Source organism: Rhinoraja longicauda, chromosome 1 (genome assembly GCF_053455715.1).
Source record: "Rhinoraja longicauda isolate Sanriku21f chromosome 1, sRhiLon1.1, whole genome shotgun sequence".
NCBI classification, from domain to species: Eukaryota; Metazoa; Chordata; class Chondrichthyes; order Rajiformes; family Arhynchobatidae; genus Rhinoraja; species Rhinoraja longicauda.
This window is the reverse complement of record NC_135953.1, coordinates 47,226,768-47,241,935: the sequence shown is the minus strand read 5'-3', so window position 1 is coordinate 47,241,935 and position 15,168 is coordinate 47,226,768. Positions and strand designations below refer to the sequence as shown.

At 41.2% G+C, this 15,168-nt stretch overlaps 1 protein-coding gene across 3 annotated transcripts in view; it reads right to left on the bottom strand.

The window, feature by feature from the left end:
• itga2.2 (integrin, alpha 2 (CD49B, alpha 2 subunit of VLA-2 receptor), tandem duplicate 2) overlaps positions 1–15,168 on the bottom strand; it is a 116,203-nt gene that overhangs the window by 12,611 nt on the left and 88,424 nt on the right. For 2 of the 3 annotated variants that reach the window (XM_078396722.1, XM_078396732.1), the window contains exons 17-25: positions 14,715–14,866; positions 14,055–14,165; positions 13,874–13,959; positions 11,238–11,367; positions 10,443–10,532; positions 8,610–8,686; positions 8,420–8,509; positions 5,531–5,633; positions 2,249–2,359 (exon numbers count right to left, since the gene is read on the bottom strand). In XM_078396722.1, the coding sequence (XP_078252848.1) occupies positions 2,249–2,359; positions 5,531–5,633; positions 8,420–8,509; positions 8,610–8,686; positions 10,443–10,532; positions 11,238–11,367; positions 13,874–13,959; positions 14,055–14,165; positions 14,715–14,866 (950 nt within the window). The remainder of the gene's footprint in view (positions 1–2,248; positions 2,360–5,530; positions 5,634–8,419; positions 8,510–8,609; positions 8,687–10,442; positions 10,533–11,237; positions 11,368–13,873; positions 13,960–14,054; positions 14,166–14,714; positions 14,867–15,168) is intronic. The other variant, XM_078396740.1, reaches the window with a different exon arrangement.

Here is a 15,168-nt window from a genome sequence, read left to right as displayed (position 1 = left end):
GGGTCAAAGTGTGGAGAAGACGCGGAGAACGCTATGCTGATTGCTGCACCGATAGAGTAACATCTTTTGGTGGAGGCAGTGTGATAGTGTGGGGCGGCATTTCCCTCACTGGAAAAACGAGGCTTGTCATCATTGGAGGCAATCTCAATGCAGAGAGATATCGAGATGAGATTCTGCAACCAGTGGCAATCCCATATCTCCACAGTCTGGGACCGAACTCTATCCTCCAAGATGACAATGCTCGCCCCCACAGAGCAGGGTTTCTCAGAGACTATCTCCAGAATTTGGGAGTGGAGAGGATGGAATGGCCTGCCAGCAGTCCTGACCTCAACCCCATTGAACACTTGTGGGATCAGCTTGGGCGTGCTGTTCGTGCCAGAGTGACCAACACAACCACGTTGGCTGACTTGCGACAAATGCTGGTTGAAGAATGGGATGCCATCCCACAACAGTGTGTGACCAGGCTGGTGACCAGCATGAGGAGGAGGTGCCAGGCTGTTGTGGCTGTGTATGGTTCTTCCACACACTACTGAGGCTCCTGTTTATTAAACGAATAAATTGTTAAATTGACAATATGTCTTGTTTCTTCAGACTTCAATCATCCAATCCACCAAACAACACCGAACAAGAGTCAATGGCAGAATAAGCTGTTTGGCATTGGCAGAGAAGATTTGGCAGATTTTTCATGGGCGCAACCCACATACTCAGCTCTGCTGCTCATCCCACAAATGTATGTTCCTTACAAATGTGGCACCATTTAAAAGGGAAATAAACAGGCTTTCCAACGGTATAAGATTTATTGCCAAGAAGCATTGTTACAACAAAGAAATAATCTATCAAACACAAATTTCCTTACTTTTTGTGCTATGTTTTTTAGATGAGTACTGTCTTCATTTGTTGAACATTCCTTCGGGTTTGAGGAGAAGAATTATTGAATTATTTTGATATGGCATGATCATTACACCCTAGCTACCACAAAGGCTTTATAAGAGTGGGTCTTGGTATCCTCACAGAGGGACCCAAGTCCATTGGAAAACAGCTCCATTGAATACATTTACACAGATTGGCATATGTACATACTTGCAAACATGTAGACAAATGGACACATACATATATAGAGTCTATATTCTCTTCCTTGGCCCTCCCTCACACGGCTCTATCCCCTCCTTCGTTTAGTGCCCACTCCCCTCACTGCCTTCTCTTCCATTTTTACCCTTTTTAACCTCACCCGGCAGTTCACCCTTTACTCATGTGTCGGAAGGAAATGCAGATGCTGATGAAGATAGACACAAAATGTTGGAGTAACTCTGCGGGACAGGCAGCATATCTGGAGAACATGAACTGTCTGAAGAAGGGTTACGACCTAAAATGTCACCTGTGCCTTTGCTCCCTCCAGAGATGCAGCCTGACCTGCTGAGTTACTCCAGCATTTTGTGTCCATCCCCCTTTACTCATTTCTCTCCTTTCTTGTAAAAACATTGGAACATATAAGAAATAAATGTATTGAGTGACTGAAACTACAGAAAGATATAAAATGTATGGACAAATATTTATTCAATTGGTGAAGATGTGTAATAATTTATTTATGCAATTTTACTTATATCTAATCCACTGTGCATACAGCTGACTGGACATAACTAGAAAATACATTTACAGTACTCAATGGTAAGAGATGCTGGTGCAATTGGCTGGAGATTAAATTCACACTTTGGCTCAGCTTTAGTAGATCTTATTTGTGTAAAGTTTGTTCTTCCCCATCACCAAATATCATCAAGATTGTACTGGTTCCAGACTTCCTTCCCCCTACCCCCAAGTGAAGAGTCTTATTGCATCTAATCTGTTAAATCCATTCAGAATTTTTCACTGAGGTCACCTCTCAATTTTCTACATTTCAAAGCCTACCGGACCATTTTGAACAATCTTTTCTTGTGAAATACCTCTGTTATCTCAGGAATCAATCGGATGAAGTTAGTTTTGACTCGAGATGATGTTGCAAAATAGAAATTTTGAGTTGCCTCCTCAATATACATCTTTCTTAACTGCATTCTCAGAAGTCAAAATATTAGTATTGTTAATTGAATACTTTTTCTCAAATTACAAGGAATTTCATTAGCTGAAATGGGTAGTGACTGTATTTTCTTCTCTTTGCATTGATCTACAATCAAGACCTAAATTGAGGCTGCCACAGGAAGAATGTTAATATTGTTAGAGGATAATATGATACATGAGAATTGTGAACTTGACGTACCGGAATTGTGTTTACTCCAGTGAGGTACAAAAGTTGACCGTTGTCTTTTGTGGTTACTGGTATTTTAACAGTAACAATGGCAGTCTGAACAGGAAAAAGTCCAGTATTGATCTATAAAATGAAATGTTTGTGGATTAGTTGTATTCCCAATTATAATGCATCCATTCATGTGTAACTTAAAAAAAGGTATTGCTTCATTTCTTGGAATTTGCTCGAATACATCAGATGTGGATGGACGTTTCAATCCATGCAGTATCCATAGGAACATCTTGGGGTGGGGGGAGGAGGGGGGGGGGGGGCATAGGTTTACACTCATCGGGATGATTCAACGAATCCAGTTAGCTCAGCACCAAAGTTATAGCAGCAGCATGGAGAACATACTTCAAAACATAATCTCAATCACTTAAATCTCAGCATAGATTCATCGAGTTGTACAACAGAAAGGACTAAAAGGACAATACGGAGAGAAAAGATGAAGTGCGAATGTAAGCTAGCCAATAATATAAATGAGGATAGCAAGAGTTTCTACGGATATATAAAGAGTAAACAAGAGGCAAGAGTGTTCGTTGGGCTGTTGGAGAATGATGCAGGAGAAGTGATAACAAGAAATCAAGAAATGACAGGGGAATTGAATAACTTTTTTGCATCAGTCCTTACAGTGGAAAGCACCAGCAGTGTGCCTGCAATCCTAGAGAGTCTGGGGGTTGAAGTTAGTGGAGTAACAATTACTAAGGAGAAGGTGCTCGGAAATCTGAAAGGTCTGAGGGTGGGTAAGACACCAGGACTGGATGGACTGCACCCCAGGGTTCTGAAAGAGATGGCCTCAAAGATTGTGGAGGCAATAGTCGTGATAAGAGTGGATGTGGAAAGGATGTTTCTGTCTAGGATCAGAGGTCATAGTCTCAGAATTAAAGGGCGCTCTTTTAGAAAGGAGGTGAGTGAGGAGGAACTTCTTTAGTCAGAGGGTAGTTAATCTGTGGAACTCATTCCTACAGAAAGCTGTGGAGGCCAAGTCAGTGCATATTTTTAAGGCAGAGATAGACAAATTCTTGATTAGAACGGGTGTCAAGGGTTATGTGGAGAAGGCAGGAACGGGGTACTGATTGACAATGATCAGCCATGATCACATTGAATGACGGTGCTGGCTCAAAGGGCCGAATGGCCTCCTCCTGCACCTTTTGTCTATTGTCTATTGAAAATGAGATTAGGAGGCAAAGATCAGCCATGATTGAATGGCAGAGTAGACTCGATGGGCCGAATGGCCTAATTCTACTCCTTTAACGTGAACTTGTGAACACAGAATCGGTCCCTTTGGCAGCATTTTTTCTCATCTGCACTGATCCCAATTGTCTTTATTAAAGAACCATACCTTTCCATGCTGTGCCTATTTAAGTGTATATCAGATTGACTTTTAAACATAGCATATCTTCTGTGTGGTTCACTCAAAAGTACTGCGGAATACCTATCCGGTGCCTGGGGAACCTCATAGAGTGATACAGTGTGGAAACAGACCTTTCGGTCCAACTTGCCCACACTGGCCAACTACACTAGACCCACCTGCCAGCATTTGGTCCATTTCCCTCCAAACCTCTCCTATCCACGTACCTGTCTAAATGCTTCTTAAAAGTTGGAATAGAGTCCCAGCCTACTCAACCTCTGCCTATAGCTCAGACCCTCTAGTCCTGGGAACAACCTTTTAAATCTTCTCTGTACCCTTTCCAGTGTGCCACAGGTCTTTTTGACCACCCGATCTACCTGCGATTCCACCTACAGGGAACAATGCACCTGCACTCTGAGATTCCTCTGCTCTACAACACTACCCAGAGCCCTACCCTTAACTGTGTAGGTCCTACCCATGTTAGACTTCCCAGAATGCAACACCTCACATTTTTCTGCATTAAATTCCATCAACCATTCCTCAGCCCACCTGGCCAATCGATCACAATCCTGCTGCAATCTTTCACAATCTTGTTGAGGCAGTGCAGTGTAGGTTCACAAGGTTAATCTCCAGGATGGCGGTACTATCGTATGAGGAAAGATTGGAAAGACTGAGCTTGTATTTACTGGAGTTTAGAAGGGTTAGAGGGGATCTGAGAGATGTATAAAATTATAAAAGGACTGGACAAGCTAGATGCAGGAAAAATGTTCCCAATGTTGCGTGAGTCCAGAACCAGGGACCACAGTCTATGTGCCCAGCACCGAACCCTGAGTCACACCACTAGTCACAGGCCTCCAGTGCAGGAAGCAACCTTCCACCACCTTCTGCTTCCTTCCATTAAGCCAATTTTCTATCCATTCAGCTATCTCTCCTTGCATCCCAAGCGATCTAACCTTCCAGAGCAGCCTACCATGAGGAACCTTGTCGAATGCTTTACTAAAGTCCATAAATACAACATCTACAGCTCTGCCCTCATCGACCTTTTTGGTCACGTCTTCACAAAACTCAATCAGGTTTGTGAGACACGACCTCCCACATACAAAACCATACAGACTATCCCTAATCAGCTCATGTCAGCCTAAATGCCTGGAGATTTGTCTACCTTCATACACGATTGTACCTTCAGCGCCTCTTCGACCGTAACACTGGCTGCTCTCAAGTCCCTGCATCAGTGATGTTGTGTGACTACTGTATATCCTATCAACTGGATACACAGCAGCAATTTATCCAAATTAATTCAGCTCCGACCTCTCCTGTATCTCCAGCATTGAGCAATGCTAACCATGCCTCCACAGTATTGTAATGATTGACAATAAAAGCATTGAAAACTGATAATAAAGAACAATTACTAAAAGTGGAGGGAGAGGGGCGGGGAGGGAGGAGGGGGGAGGGGGAGGGGGAGGGGGAGAGGGAGGGGGAGAGGGAGAGGGAGAGGGAGAGGGAGAGGGAGAGGGAGAGGGAGAGGGAGAGGGAGAGGGAGAGGGAGAGGGAGAGGGAGAGGGAGAGGGAGAGGGAGAGGGAGAGGGAGAGGGAGAGGGAGAGGGAGAGGGAGAGGGAGAGGGAGAGGGAGAGGGAGAGGGAGAGGGAGAGGGAGAGGGAGAGGGAGAGGGGAAACGAGTTCAGCCATTCGTAGGAATTAATGTATTTTCATACATTGGAATTTCATATGTACGTGGAGGTGACAGAAGTGAAGATAAATTAAAGTATTTGAAAGGTCACTCGACTGAGTCCCTGTTCAACTGCCAGGTATATTCCGCCCCTAATGGAAAGAGGGGAGTTTGTTGAAACTTGATGCGAGAAGGTCATTCAATGTGCAATAGGCTGCAAGGAACAACAAAACTTACTTTGAGTTTAATAATATATTCTGGACCAATATCCTTAAAGTCATTGATTATTTCTGAAACGACTTTATCAGGACGGATTTCATAGAAATTTATGTTGGTGGCTCTGTAAAATCAAAAGCAATTAACACTAGTATATGCAGTCATGCTACAAAATATCATGAAGTCAGAGAGAGACACAGCAGAAAAACTGTCCCCTCAGCCCACCAAGTCCGTCTTGGCCACCAACTACCCATTGACAGTAATTCTACATTAATCCCATTTTTCTATTCGCCCCATTTTCCGATCAACCAATACATTTTTAGGATGCGGGAAAATAGGAAACCCAGGGGAAATTTATGCGGATACATTCCAGGAGAACGTGCAAACTCCGCACAGACAGATAGACAGAAGATCAAGATTGAAGCTGGTTCTTGGGAAATGTACGCAACAGCTCTACTAGTTGTGCAATTGTGCCAGCCACATTCATTCATCACTTTTTGATCAATATTTTAAAGAACCAGAAAAACATATTAAATGAGAAAGGGTGAACTATTCAGCCCTTAAAGTCGACTTTTCCTTTAAAATGATAATGACCAATCTTTTGTCTCAACAGCATACTTGCACTCTCTTACTAATCTCTTCATGCATTTTATGGTTAATTGGATAACACTGATTACATTATATTAACATGCAAATATTATATTTTCAGATGTATGTCAAAGACAATTAAGCGGTGAAATATTAGGGCACTTGCTTAACTTAAATCAAAAGAATGGGATGAATAAGCCAATATAAGCCTGTTTAAGTCATATTTAGGTCATTCATTAGCATATAGACTCATGGGATTTCAACATTCAAACGCAAATAGCTTAGTGTTGTATTAGAATTTCACATGTTGAAACCTCAAACCAGGCTCTAAATTGTCCATTGGTTTTGCCCACAGCAGATAATGGATGTGCAGCCAACCATCATGAGATGTGTGTTAACAACTTAAATTGTTGTGCAGATTTAGTTTTTATTTTAGAGATACAACATGTAAACAGGCCCTTTGGCCCACCGAGTCCACGCTAACCATCGATTACTTGTTCATACTATTTCTATGTTATCCCACAGTCGCATCCACTCCCGACTCCCTCGTGGGTAATTTACAGAGGCCAATTAATCTTCAAATCTGTACATTTGTGGGATACGGGAGGAATCCGGAACGCCTGGAGGAAACTTACACGGAGAATGTGCAAACTCCACACAGACACAACCCAAGGTCAGGATCAAACCCAGGACTCTGGCCCTGTGAGGCAGCAGCTCCACTAACTGAGTCACTACTGTCTGATTGGCAGCACTTCTGATGGACCTCTCCATGATTGTCTGCCCTGCTGTCTGTGTGTTAGTTGCCTTTGTTTGAAACCGTGGAATACTAATTTCTCACAGTTTTCAGGCTCATTGCAATTTATGAACAAAATGGTCTGCTGGTAGAAGGTGAGCTGACCTTTTTATTTGATTTAGTTCGGTCAGTTTACATTTTTAAAATTACTTTTGTGTGAGAAACTTTATTTTAATTTTCGTGGTTGTCTGTGTTCAAACAGATTAACTCACCCTTAGTACATTACTGTTAGTGGAGATGTAACAAACAGTAGATGCTCGAATCGTGAGATAATAACAAAGTGCCGGAGGAGCTCAGCAAGCCAGGCAGTGTCTGTGGACAGAATGGATGATGTTTCAGGTTGAACCCTTCTACAGACTGGAAGGAGTATGAAGAAGAGTCCCAACACAAAAAAATGTCTGTCCATTCCCTCTACGGATGAGGCCTGACCTGCTGAGTTCCTCTGGCATTTTGTTTTTTGCACATGAACCTTCAAAACTGCACGTCTTTGGAGAGTGGGTGGAAACCAGAGCACCTGGAGAAAACCCTAGTGGTCTCAGGGAGAAATGTGCAAACTCCACACAGACAGCACCCATAGTCAGGATGAAACCCGGGTCTCTGGTGCTTTATTCTGCCACTGTGCTACAGTAAATAAAATGGCGTAACTTCACAGAGGCTGTGGAAAGGTTGACAAAGACGGTGGAACAATAAAACAGGTTGTTTCCCATTACATGTAGATAATTTTAATGAATTTTTGATATTTGGAAGATAAGCTGTTGATTTACTCACAAAATGCTGGAGTAACTCAGCAGGTCAGGCAGCATCTCGGGAGAGAAGGAATGGGTGACGTTTCGGGTCGAGACCCTTCTTCAGACTGAAACGTCACCCATTCCTTCTCTCCCGAGATGCTGCCTGACCTGCTGAGTTACTCCAGCATTTTGTGAATAAATCGATTTGTACCAGCATCTGCAGTTATTTTCTTAAGCTGTTGATTTAGATGTTTTGTTAAAAGGCGGATGGAGATCATTTAACTAACTGAGCAGAATGTTAGAAGAGAATACACGTGATGAATAATACAGGTGATTCTACCATAGCACATAACATGAATTGGAAATAACGTGAATGATAAATCGGGGTACACTATCTGCATCACATGAACCAGATTGGTTATAACGTAATTTTAATTGAGGGCTAGCGAACCACTGAAAAGTTACTTTGGAAAATGACATGCAGAAAAAAAAGCAGTTTTGGGGGGAAAAAAAATAGACAGGGAAAAAAATATTTCCATGTAACCTCCCCATAGCTGTCAGACATTATTTTCTGTTACTTTAAGCCTGGGTGGCCGTGAAAATTGACAAGCAATTGTTTCCATTGATCCTTGCACAATAGTCCTCTGGTAAACAATGTAACATGTAGCTGTTAGTATTTTTAGCCTACAGTAATGAAAATAAAGTTATTGCTATTGAAAATATCTTCATTTTTGAAAGTCCTTGGGCAAACTAATTTTATTAGTTCAAGTCTGAAACTCGATCCCCACATCCCATCCATACCTTGAGAAGAGAATTTCAGCATCATACTGTACGGTGAAATCAACTCTTGCTTTATTGTTGAATTCAGTTTCTGGGTGCTCAATACTATCACTATAAAGTAAAGTAGCTGTGTTATTAAAAACAGAAACATAGAAGAAATATGTTTTTTAAAACATTGTGAATCTTTTGTATTATAATTTAAAATGTATACCTTACAGCGTGGAATGTCACATATGTAACTCTCCTTGGTTCTTTAAAGTTAAAGTCAAAATCGACATTAAAATTGACCTATCAACGGAAGAAAAGTGAGGCAATACATTTAATTTGAGCTCTTCTTTGGCATGTTTAATCACAGGAAAATGCAACAACGATACACATTTTGACTAAGCAATTACCATAACCAAGGATTAGACATGAGGATAATTTTAGACTAAAGAACATTTCACGAATTGTGAGAGGTTTGATGATCTTTCATCAGGGCAGGGTATTCACAGTGATTGGTGGGGCCAAGGGAAGAGATGCAGAGCAGAGGAATCTAGCAGTGCAGGTACCAATTATTATAAGAAAATAACTGCAGATGCTGGTACAAATCGATTTATTCACAAAATGCTGGAGTAACTCAGCAGGTCAGGCAGCATCTCGGGAGAGAAGGAATGGGTGACGTTTAGGGTCGAGACCCTTCTTCAGACTGAAGAAGGGTCTCGACCCGAAACGTCACCCATTCCTTCTCTCCCGAGATGCTGCCTGACCTGCTGAGTTATTCCAGCAGGTACCAATTATTGTTCCCTTAAAGCAAAGGTAATGTTAGGCAGAGTGGTGATGAAGGCTTTTGGTACACTGGCCTTCATCAGTCAGGATACAGAGAATAGAATCTCTCCTGACTCTGAGTCTGAAGAAGGGTCTCGACCCGAAACATCATCTACTTCTTTTCTCCAGAGATGCTCGCCAACCCGTTGAGTTACTCCAGCTTTTTGCGTTTATCTACAGAGTATAGAAGTTGGGCCATTATGTTACAAGAGGTTGGTGAAGCTGCACAGAGTATTTTGTTGAATTTTGGTCACCCTAGCTGGATAGAGTGCAGATAAAATTTATGAGGACGTTGCCAGAATTGGAGGACCTGAACTGCAGAAAAAGTTTGGTTAGGCTGTGACTTTATCTCTTGGAGCGCAGGAAACTGACGGATGATCTTAGAGAGGTGTATAATACAATGATGGGCATAAATAGGGGGGTGAACACATCTTATTTTTATCCATAGTAGGGGATCAAGAACCAGAGGATGTAGGTTGAAGATGAGAGGGACAATATTTAATCAAAACGTGATGGGAATTTTTTCACTCAGAGTGTGGTGGGTATATGAAACAAACTGCTTGAGGAGATAGTTGAGGCAGATATGATAACAGCATTTAAAAGACACTTGGACAGATACATGAATAGGAAAGTTGTGGAATATAGACTAAATGCAAGTAAATGAGAATAGCTTAGATGGGGCATCTTAGTCAGCATAGAAGAGTTGGACTGAAGGGCATGTGTCTTTTCTGTAAGACTGTGACTCTAATAAGGGGTAGGCCATTTAGAACTGAGATGAGGAAAAACTTTTTCACCCAGAGTTGTGAATTTGTGGAATTCTCTGCCTCAGAAGGCAGTGGAGGCCGATTCACTGGATGCATTCAGAAGAGAGTTAGATGCAGCTCTTAGGACTAGCAGAATCAAAGAATATGGGGAGAAGGCAGGAACGGGATTCAGATTATGGATGATCAGCCATGATCACATTGAATGGCGGTGCTGGCTCGTAGGGCTGAATGGCCTACTCCTGCACCTATTTTCTATGTATCCATGTATCAATGATTCTGAATTCTAAATTTTATTGTTTAGTTAAAAAGTTTTTAACCTGACCCTGCAGCATTATTTCTCCAGGATATCTGATAGCTTGCGTCTAGTTAGTTGGTTGTACTCAATTCAATCAATATGCTCAAAAATCATTAATTATTGTAAATTTCATTTGTGCGGTACTAAAGAATTTCCAAATAACTTTAAAATAAATCACCTTATCTCCTCCTCGCAATAATGGGTGCCCAATGTCACAAGATATTGATTGTGGGTCTACAATTAAACATGGAACTTCAACATTATCAACCTGTTAAAAGAAAAGAGTTAAATACACATCACAAATTATAAATGTAAGCATTTGGCTTTCAAAATAGTTGTCTAATACTGTCTATATCTATAACTATTTAAAATAGACAGACACCCTACTTCTGATTAGGTGATGCAATTTTGCAAGGAAAGTGTTTCACTATTAATAGTGGAGCAAAGTTGGAAGAATAGCCGGCAGTTCAGCATAGGATTCTGTCACACCTCGTCTGAATAGTCTTCTGGCACACAACAGACTTCTCCAGATAGCCCAACATGGCAAAAGATCAGAAAGTCTGACCACATAGATTTGCTTAGGGTAGTCCAGCCATTAAAATGAATGTCTTGACAGAGAAATCAATTAATTTTCACGTTCACAATTGCACAGTTGAAGCATGTGGAAGGCACTGTTGATATTTAGTGGCTGGAGATAACATTGCTGGAGGCACACGAAAGGAAAGAAGCCCTAGCTTAGGGGCTAAATGCACGATTTCTATGCAAGTGCAGACCTAAGCATGCATGGGGAGGTGGGTGAGGATTTCCTCATTGGAGATGGCCATTATGTGACAGTCATGTGGAAGTAATTTTAATTGTAACCGAAATGCCAGCCTCCTCTTCTCTCAGATGATGCATGAAATGAAAAAGACAATCATTTACCCTAGTATTTTTATTGCAGACATAAAGTATATAAATAAAATGTTCTACTCACTGATGAAAAAAATATGTTTTTAGAAAAATGTATGTTGACTTTAGCATTAAACGCATTTTCCTTCTTGTTCTCTGCCTCTACATTAATTGTTATCCGTTTGTTCTTGCTGCTAACTATGTATGGTGTTGTTCTATTGGTATTAAAAATATTAATTTTAGTATACATTCAGGAATGTCCAATGCAAAATATAAATTTTATTCAAATAAACACAATTTTCTACTATTATTATTATTCAAAGAAGTGTTAATTAATTTATCTTATTGTACCTCACAGATACACCAATAAATGCATCTTAACAAAGCCTACAATTCACAGCCATGTATTCAAAGGAAATGTTCTTGCATTGTCTTGTTGATATACTGTTTCATTTGCCTTGGTCCTGTCCTGTCTCCGGCACTAGTTTTCAAAGGGAAGGATGAATAAAACCTAGTTCATTTGCCTGAACTTCCGGTTCAAGTGTGAATAGGTTAATTGGCCTCTGCAAATTACCCCTAGTGTATCGGGAGTGGATGCGAAAGTGGGAGAATATAGAACTAGTGTGAACTGGTGATCAATAGTTGACATGGAATCGGTGGGATGAAGAATTTGTTTCTATGATGTATCTTTCAATCTAAAATTGGTTTGGCCAGAAACCTGGAGAAATATCAGTTTGCTTTAATTCTCAATGGCACTGACTTTTGATTTGTGTTTGAGATGTGGATAATACAATAGACAATAGACAATAGGTGCAGGAGTAGGCCATTCAGCCCTTCGAGCCAGCACCGCCATTCAATGCGATCATGGCTGATCACTCTCAATCAGTACCCCGTTCCTGCCTTCTCCCCATACCCCCTCACTCCGCTATCCTTAAGAGCTCTATCCAGCTCTCTCTTGAAAGCATCCAACGAACTGGCCTCCACTGCCTTCTGAGGCAGAGAATTCCACACCTTCACCACTCTCTGACTGAAAAAGTTCTTCCTCATCTCCGTTCTAAATGGCCTACCCCTTATTCTTAAACTGTGGCCCCTTGTTCTGGACTCCCCCAACATTGGGAACATGTTTCCTGCCTCTAATGTGTCCAATCCCCTAATTATCTTATATGTTTCAATAAGATCCCCCCTCATCCTTCTAAATTCCAGCGTATACAAGCCTAATTGCTCCAGCCTTTCAACATACGACAGTCCCGCCATTCCGGGAATTAACCTAGTGAACCTACGCTGCACGCCCTCAATAGCAAGAATATCCTTCCTCAAATTTGGAGACCAAAACTGTACTCCAGGTGCGGTCTCACCAGGGCCCGGTACAACTGTAGAAGGACCTCTTTGCTCCTATACTCAACTCCTCTTGTTATGAAGGCCAACATTCCAGTCAGAGAGTTGTGAATCTGTGGAATTCTCTGCCTCAGAAGGCAGTGGAGGCCAATTCTCTGAATGCATTCAAGAGAGAACTAAATAGAGCTCTTAAGGATAGCGAAGTCAGGGAGTATGGGGAGAAGGCAGGAAAGGGGTACTGATTGAGAATGATCAGCCATGATCACATTGAATGGCGGTGCTGGCTCGAAGGGCCTCCTCCTGCACCTATTGTCTATTGTCTATTCAGAAGTGAGGGGGGTGATTGGTTGACAAGTGGAGTAAGTGACAAAGGCTAGAGGTAAAAAGGAGGCAAAAGCATGTCAGATAAGGAGAGATTAGGAGTGAAACGTAAAGCTTGGTAGGAGAGGTATGTGTGGAAAGGGACGGGGAAGAGAAAACAGGGGTGATCCAGGGCTGGGAAGGAGGGGAAAGGAGTAGGGTGACTGACAGGTGGGGGAGAGGGGGAGGGGGGCATTGGGAGTTGGTGGGAGAAATGGAAAATTTGAAATGGAAAATTGAAATTGGAAAATTTAATGTTCATATTATTAGGATGTAAACTACCCAAGCGAAGAATGAGGTACTGTTATAGTAAAACAAAGTACTGAAGTAACTCAGCGGTTCACTCCAGTACTTTGCTCTATGCAAGATCCCAGCATCTGCAGTGTCTTACTGTTATATTTCAGTGTACAAGATATTGGTGAGGTTGCAATTGGAGGTTTGTATTCAGTTTTGATTACCCTGCTCCAGGAAAGCTGCAATCAAACTGGAAAGAGTGCAGAAAAGATTTATGAGGATGTTGCCAGGCCTTGAGGGACTAAGTTAAAGGGAAAGGTTTTGCAGGCTAGAACTTTATCCATTGGAATACAGGAGATTGAGAGGAGATGTTAGAGAGGAGGAAAAATCATGAGAGGAACCCCAGATGGGTGAATGCACAGTTCTTTTCCCAGGGCTAGAGAATCAAGAATTATAGAGCAAAGATTTATGTGAGAAAGGAACGCTGAGGGGCAACATCTTCACACAGAGGGCAGTACAGATAAGGACGAGCTGTCAGAGGAAGTGGTCGAGGCAACTACATTAACAACATTTAAAATATATTTGAACAGGTCAATGGATAGAAAATGTTTAAAGGGATATGGATCAAACTCAGGGAAATTGGACTAGGTTGTATGAGTAGCTTGGTCAGCATGGACAAGTTGGCCCAAAGGATCTGTTTCCATGCTGTACGATGCTTTATCTTTATGGTTCTATATACTCAAAGAAGCAGGCTAGCAATTTCAGTTTTTACAGATGATTACATATTCTCACCCGATGCTGGGATTAATTACACGAACTTTAATTGCAAGATCAGTTATGCATTCTTCATCTTCACCGCAGTCATTGGAGAAAGGAATCTACATCAACATTTTAAATGAAATACAAAATTACATATGTACATGGACAATTTATTCTTTAATAAAATCAATGTGAGGTGCTTCCTTGAACTTACAAAGAACTCCCTGGAACTTGCTGTGTTGACATCAAGAGTGGGCCCGGTTTCAAGCCTTTGTGGATTAAAGTCTAAACGTAGGCCAATTGGGCTTACAATATCTCCAGGATCCTTGTTTGGAGAGAGTTGACAGTTATAGTTAGAAAACACCATATAGCTGGTTGTGAAATATACACAACAAGTGCAGAAGTACATGACTAATAAAAATGAATCATAATTTATTGTGCAGAATAATGACATTAGCTATCAGAACTGCTGCCTCACAATGCCAAACACCCAGGTTCAATCCTGAGCTTGGGTACCAAGTATGTAAAGTTCACACATTTTTTCTGTTTGCCATAAGGGTTTCCTCCGGATACTCCAGTTTCCTCTCATTTCTCAAAACTGCGGAAGTCGGTTAATTAATGGGCTACAGCAAATGTAGAATTTATCTAAAGGGGCAGTGATGTTTGGCATTGATTTGGTGGGCTGAAGGACCCATTTCCGTGCTGTGTATCCTTACGACTCGATCTATAGCCTTTAAGGATGTTTTATAACGCTTAGTGCTTCTGTACTTGCAGCCACGTTTAATCCTTATATATTTTACCAAAGCAATTTTAGCAATCAAGAGTAAGTGAGATAGTATGCCATTCCTAACAAATAGCTTAGTAGTTTACTTACTTGGACATAAAAGATGAGTTCGTTGCATTTTTGAGAGTTATCAGCTGTAATGACCTTCTTTATTTCTCGATCATGGTTAGCTTGAAATAGTCCTCGTGAACTAACACGAGATGACTTGAGACCAGCATCCAGTGTGAGTTTGTATTCGATATCTGGTGATTTTGAAAGGGATTCCTTTAATAAGGCATTTCTATTTAAAAGTTTACAAGTATTTTATTACGATATGATTCGACAGAACTTTATTTACCCCAGGAGGGAAATTGATCTGCCAACGGCCATAAAAACACAAAATCCATGAAACATGTATTTACCGTAATCATACAATCATTTAATAAATAACAGCAGCAAGACTAGTAAGTTATTAGACATTTTTAACACAGTTACATATTCAATAAATTTATTAAACTTGCTTGACATGAAACAAAAAATCTAATAATGATGAATTAAGAATAAT